The sequence below is a fragment of the Phragmites australis genome, chromosome 23 (genome assembly GCF_958298935.1).
Source record: "Phragmites australis chromosome 23, lpPhrAust1.1, whole genome shotgun sequence".
Classification (NCBI taxonomy): Eukaryota; Viridiplantae; Streptophyta; class Magnoliopsida; order Poales; family Poaceae; genus Phragmites; species Phragmites australis.
The window spans coordinates 16,498,349-16,505,036 of NC_084943.1; the positions used below are offsets into that span (position 1 = coordinate 16,498,349).

Genomic DNA, 6,688 nt, shown 5'->3' on the forward strand with positions numbered 1-6,688 from the left:
ATATAAGAATGACATCGAAGCAATTAAAGTAAAGACACTCATATGAATGCATATGTATACATATTTCATTGCTCTTCCTCACCTTTATCCCTCCACGGGTAATGTAAGGGTGTGCACCGTACCCCTTCTCGGGTAACATATGGTGTATTACTGGTACGATCATGACCATAAGACAGTGACATAACTTCTAATACATGAGATGCATATGTATGACATGCTTCATGCATAGCCACAACATAACTTTCAAGATATGTATAATACTTCACGAATTGCATACTATGATAAAGAACAACTACAAAGCGATGTATCTTGCTCCATTTACTTCTTAATTCAAGATTCAAGTAGACTTCAGAAAAGTAAATATCAAGGCAACAAGCTCATACATAATCGAAAGACATAACTTCCGTATATATGTCATGCTACGCATATGAGGAATATGAAAAACTGCAAGAAAAAAAAGACATCTTACTTCCTTTACCTCATAATCTAGGGAAAACATCCTATCTTCAGAAGGCAAAAAGTAAATATCACCCTTTCCCTATTCAACGAAATACCACTTTCACATTTCATATAATAAATTATTAGTGAGTGTGGCAATGGATAACCAATCAAGTTAAAGTATAGTAATCCTCTATATTCACTTGCTTTTTTATCGATGACAAAGGCGGGAACTAGCTGCATCCCTAAGCGGCACCACCTAAACAAGTGCATAAATTAGCACCAAAATGCCGCAACAACAAAAGCAAAAGGAGACACGCTCCTAAGCCCAAAACCCCGCAAACTCGACAACCGAGTGCTACGAAAAAACATCTACCACTTAGCTTGCAAGACGCCAAGTGAGAACTTCCTCTAACTAGGTTGAAGACTGAGGAACAAATCAACGACACAAGGACTACCTCTTGCCGGGCAACAATATCCGTTAACCAAAACTTCCTAAACTGCTTAACCAAAAGGACAAGACCAACGCCAACAAAAGCTATCGACAATGCCTATGACTTACATTATAACCATACGATCGAATTCAACACCGGTTAAACCTCAACTTTCAATTTAGGTTGGTGCACGCAACAGATCGATCAAATTACTAATCCGACAATGTAAACGATCGATCCCAACTATCTACAAACATCTAAGGGCTACAAAGATGTTACCTTCAGAGTGGGATCGTGAATCAATGGCAAAATCCGACGAACTCACGAAATTCCCCTTTATCCTTTCTTCTTCCTCCTCCCACCTCTTCTTTCTTCTTCTTCTTCTCTTTTTTTCCTTCCTTCTTTCTTTGGGCTGGCACCTCCCTTGCTAGCTCCCTCCCCTGCTGACAGCCTCCGCTATGTAGCCAGGGAGGCTCGGCACAGCAGGCAGCCAGGGCGACTAAGCGCGGCGAGGCGGCGAGCCCGGCTGGAGTGCATGCAGTGGGCCAGACCGGCAAAATAGGACCAACAACGACGGCCGGGCTGGCGGGAGGCGGTAGTGGGATGGTGATCGGATGGGGAGTGGGTGGCGTTGGGGCGGTCTTGGTGGGGATCAGGGTGGTGACCCATCCTACTTGTCCTTATCCATTCTTTTTTTATTTTTTTCTCATCCAATGGTTTAGATTCATTAGGTTCGCTATGAATTCATCGAGCGTCCAAACGGGATGTTAGATAGCAAAATAGAATCATCTCAATGAGATCTACATATCCGCGGTCTTCGATCGTCCATCTGAGCAACGATTCAAAAGGTCAACATATGAACTTTGGTCATTTTCAAGTATTGCATCTGCATTACTAAAATGCACACAACCACTATTAAAACAAATTGAACGTTACATGAGACACAAAATAAAGAAAGGACTAATAAGATGAAACATATTTCCATGTGCTGAGGTTAGCCACGTACAGACCATAGTAATCATCACACGATGCTCCTGCTGATGTATTCTTGTTTGATTAGTGTGCAGTGACATGGTTATTACAATACAAACAACCTCTTATAATGAGTGCGTTAAAAATCTTGATTGCTGCCAGTGGAAGTACTGTAAACATTAAATAGGCTAACATATAGGATCCTTTGCCGATGTGGAAAGAATTTAACAAGGAGAGAGTAGTATAATATAACACATCACTTAGAAGTGTTGATTACTCCCTGTGAGAGTACTGTAAACATTAAATAGGCTAATATATAGGATCCTTTGCTGATGTGGAAAGAATTTAACAAGGAGTGAATAGTATAATATAAGATATCACTTACAAGTCTTGATTACTCCCAGTGGGAGTACTATAAACATTAAATAGGCTAACATGTAGAATTCTTTGCGATGTGGAAAGAATTTAACGAGGAGAGGGAGAGGAGAGAGTAGCCTAATATAAGGCATGACTTAAGCACGGTACTCAATCTTTGGAAACCGCACCATACCACACTAGGATAGAGTTATTTCTTTGATATATAATTTAGATCTATTATCATAGACACAACATATTAAACAATTAATTACCTTGGAAGCCAGTAGAAACTACCTTAGTTACTATGCATTGGGAGTGTTATGAGATTACAGTTTTAGGAAAAGTTATATGATACTCCCAACAATTTTTTATAAGGCAAGCACATATTCCAAGATTGAAATTTTGTAAACGTCAAATGATATGTAAACTTTTTTCGTTAATTTTTTTCTCAAAATTCTTCGAGTACAAACTTTTTCTTAAAACTTTTCGAGTTAAAATTTTCTTATGCAAACTTTTCTACAAGTCATTTGACTAAAAGAGTCCCTAATTTTTTACATAAACCCTATGCTACAGTCGTCTCCAACCTGGGCTCCAACGATCACGCAGAACATGATTTCTGAGTTAGAACGGCAGCAACAGTACAACTCGCACAGATTCCACGCGCCAGCCGATTTCCCGCGTGGCCGCCCACAGTTGAGCTCACCCACCCAACCAACACCCTCCCCTGTTTCCCCAGTTCCTCTGCAAAATTAGGGACTCTTCAGCTGCCACTCTGTTCCTTTCTCCCCTCTCCCTCCCCATTTGCATGCCATTTTTAGCTCCTCATTTCCCTTCCCGATCATCTCTGATCTGCGCCAAACTGAGACCACCAATCCCGACCTCCCTCACGCCCAACACCGCCGATCGGCTGCCGGTGGAACGCGCCCCGTTCCGCTGCCGCACTGCCATGCCCCTGCCGCCGCGGAAGAAGCAGAAGCAGGGGACGAGGGACACCACGAGTCTCTGATCGCCGTCGCCGTCGATTACGCAGCCTGCCGGATGGGCAACGCCTGCGTCGGGTCGCGCTTCTCCAAGAACGGCTTCTTCGGCAACTTCTCTGTCTCCCTCTGGCCTTCCCGCTCCCGCTCCGTCGCCGCCCCCTCCAACCCCACCACCACCTCCCGCTCCGTCCCCGTCGTCCAGGTCCAGCCCCGCGAATCCGCCGACGACAAGCCGCCTCTAGTCCCAGCCCAGACCACCCCTCCCACGCCCATCGTCATCTCGGAGCCAGCGCGGCAGCCCCAGCCACAGTCACAGCCGCCGGCGCCGCACAGGGAGCCCGACCCCTCACCGCAGCATGAGCCGCCGCCGTCGCAGCAGCCACAACAGCCGCAGCCGCAGCAGCCGAGGCAGCAGTCGCGGCCGAAGAAGCCGTCTCACATCAAGCGCATCTCCAGCGCAGGGCTGCAGGTGGAGTCGGTGCTCCGGCGCAAGACCGAGAACCTCAAGGACAAGTACAGCCTGGGGCGGAAGCTCGGGCAGGGCCAGTTCGGCACAACGTACCTGTGCGTGGACAAGGCCACGGGCCGGGAGTACGCGTGCAAGTCCGTCGCCAGGCGGAAGCTCATCACCGACGAGGACGTCGAGGACGTGCGGCGGGAGATCCAGATCATGCACCACCTCGCGGGCCACCCCAACATCATCTCCATCCGCGGCGCCTACGAGGACGCCGTGGCCGTGCACGTCGTCATGGAGCTCTGCGCCGGCGGGGAGCTGTTCGACCGCATCGTGCAGAGGGGGCACTACACAGAGCGCCAGGCGGCGACGCTCGCGCGCGTCATCGTCGCCGTCGTGGAATCGTGCCACTCGCTCGGGGTCATGCACCGGGACCTCAAGCCCGAGAACTTCCTCTTCGTTGGTAACGACGAGGACGCGCCGCTTAAGACCATCGACTTCGGCCTCTCCATGTTCTTCCGGCCAGGTACCTGAGCCAATTCATCAATGGATTCCTCCCGCCTATAATCATCGTCGACGTAGCATTGAATCATACCATGGTGATCCATCCCTTGTTGCAGGCGAGGTGTTCACGGACGTGGTGGGGAGCCCGTACTACGTGGCGCCGGAGGTGCTGAAGAAGCACTACGGGCAGGAGGCCGACGTGTGGAGCGCCGGTGTCATCATTTACATCTTGCTCTGCGGCGTGCCGCCGTTCTGGGCGGAGACGGAGCAGGGCATCTTCGAGCAGGTCCTGAACGGCTCGCTGGACTTCGAGTCGGACCCGTGGCCGAGCGTGTCGGAGGCCGCCAAGGACCTGCTCCGGAAGGTGCTCGTCAGGGACCCCAAGAAGCGCCTCACGGCGCACCAAGTCCTCTGTCAGTAGCATTTTCTTTGCCGCATTGCGCCGGTGGTGATCATCGCTGATGTGTGCCCCATGGCTAAGCTCCTCGGTTTCTTGCTCGCAGGCCACCCGTGGCTGCAGATGATCGGCTCGGCTCCTGACAAGCCACTGGACTCGGCCGTGTTGTCGCGGCTGAAGCAGTTCTCGGCGATGAACAAGCTCAAGAAGATGGCACTGAGGGTGAGCACCGGGTCTCTAAGCTTGCTTCTCTTCCGCTGTGATTGTGAAATGGAGATTTGAGGACGGCTGCGAATGTGATGTTGCATTCTCGTGCAGGTGATCGCGGAGAACCTGTCGGAGGAGGAGATCGCGGGACTGAAGGAGATGTTCAAAATGATGGACACTGACAACAGCGGGCAGATCAACTTCGAGGAGCTCAAGGCCGGACTTCAGAGGGTCGGTGCCAACATGAAAGAGCCGGAGATATATCAGCTCATGCAGGCTGTAAGTTTATTTTGCTTTCTTCTCCTAGGCCTGTTTAGAGCACTAGAATTCTCGCATATTTTTCAGCAGCAGTTGAACTACTTCCTGCAAAGCTCCAGTAAAATTCTTGGTTCTAAACAAGCTCCAATAAAATTATAAATTCTATGCCTTGTTTGCGCGTTCGCAGGCTGATATCGACAACAGTGGCACCATAGATTATGGAGAATTCATAGCTGCCACACTGCACCTCAACAAAGTTGAAAGGGAAGACCATCTATTCGCCGCCTTCCAATATTTTGACAAAGATGGCAGTGGATACATAACAGCTGATGAGCTGCAGCAAGCATGTGACGAGTTTGGCATCGAAGACGTCCGACTTGAAGATATGATAGGGGAAGTAGATCAAGACAATGTAAGATAAATGATTAATCCAACCTCAAATCTCCATTAAACATAATGCCTGTGGTCGATGGCAGATCATTTATCAGCCTAATTCTGATGATTTTTTTTTTAATTTTTTCGCAGGATGGGCGTATAGATTACAATGAGTTCGTCGCAATGATGCAGAAAACGACTACTGGATTTGGAAAGAAAGGCCCTCAGCACAACCTTAGCGTCGGTCTTAGGGATGCCTCGAAGGCGCATAGCTGACAATGTTGTAGTGTTGTATTGTATAGTTGTGTACCCCTCTTACTATGTGAAATGGAGTTGTGCATACGTGTTGTAACTGTAAAGGAAACTCGGGTTCTGGTTAATTCATCGGAGCTTTGTTGACTGCAGATGGCATGCTTTTGTTCTTGATAATTCATAGAGTTTTTTTTAAAAAAAATTAAAGTTATACAGAACAGACACTTGTAATGTCATTGTTCCCCTGGCCAGCCAGGTAAAGCAAAACTCTATAAATTCTTGAAATGCTATGGACTTCATTTACACAAAGGCACTAATGAGCTGTATGCAAAAACTAATTACATCCAAAAGTCTAAGATGATGGAGAAAGGTGAATAATTCATTATATTTTAACATTCTCCTCACGTGAAGGCTCACTCTAGCTTCAGATGTGAAAATAGAAGTCGGCTACAATTTTTTTTTTAATTATGTCTGTTAGGACTCGAACTCAAGACATCTGTCTCTGATACCATATTTAGTTGCATGTATAAACTAGTTACAAAAAAAAACTAAGCTGATGGAGAAAGATGGGTAATTCACTTATATTTTAATAGGCATGAACACATCAAATGCAGACTAGAGACATATAGTTAGATTTTGGGAAATTTGTCTCTGGGACACCATAACTCCCTGGAAATTGTGTGGTTTTGTGGCTAGGACACCCTACTCTGACTTTGCCTGCTGAGCACCCGGCTTCATTATGCAAAATTTGTGTGAAAAACTAACAAAAATCGCACGCATGTGGAATAGAGCATTGCATCATTCTGTAAAATTTCAGGTTTGATTATAATCTAAGCATGGAAAATTTCAGGAGGTGTGAGGAAATTTCCCTTCAATTTATCTTCGTCTGAAGGTACATATGGTAGACTTGATGTATATGAAGTAAACATATGGATACATATAATTTAAACCATCAATTAACATAGATGGCACAGCCGATATCATTAAAAGTTTAAACATAGAGAAACTATCCAGTGATTTTGCATATGATTTACATACGCACAAATGTACATAGGAACAT

General features: G+C 46.6%; 1 protein-coding gene across 1 annotated transcript; it reads left to right on the forward strand.

The window, feature by feature from the left end:
• Nucleotides 1-2,802: 2,802 nt before the first annotated feature.
• Nucleotides 2,803-5,780, forward strand: LOC133906592 (calcium-dependent protein kinase 27-like). Its single transcript, XM_062348535.1, has 6 exons — nucleotides 2,803-4,161; nucleotides 4,256-4,552; nucleotides 4,643-4,758; nucleotides 4,855-5,022; nucleotides 5,189-5,413; nucleotides 5,527-5,780. Exons 1-6 carry the CDS (start codon nucleotides 3,240-3,242, stop codon nucleotides 5,650-5,652), a joined length of 1,854 nt encoding a protein of 617 aa, XP_062204519.1. The 5' UTR covers nucleotides 2,803-3,239; the 3' UTR covers nucleotides 5,653-5,780.
• Nucleotides 5,781-6,688: the final 908 nt, after the last annotated feature.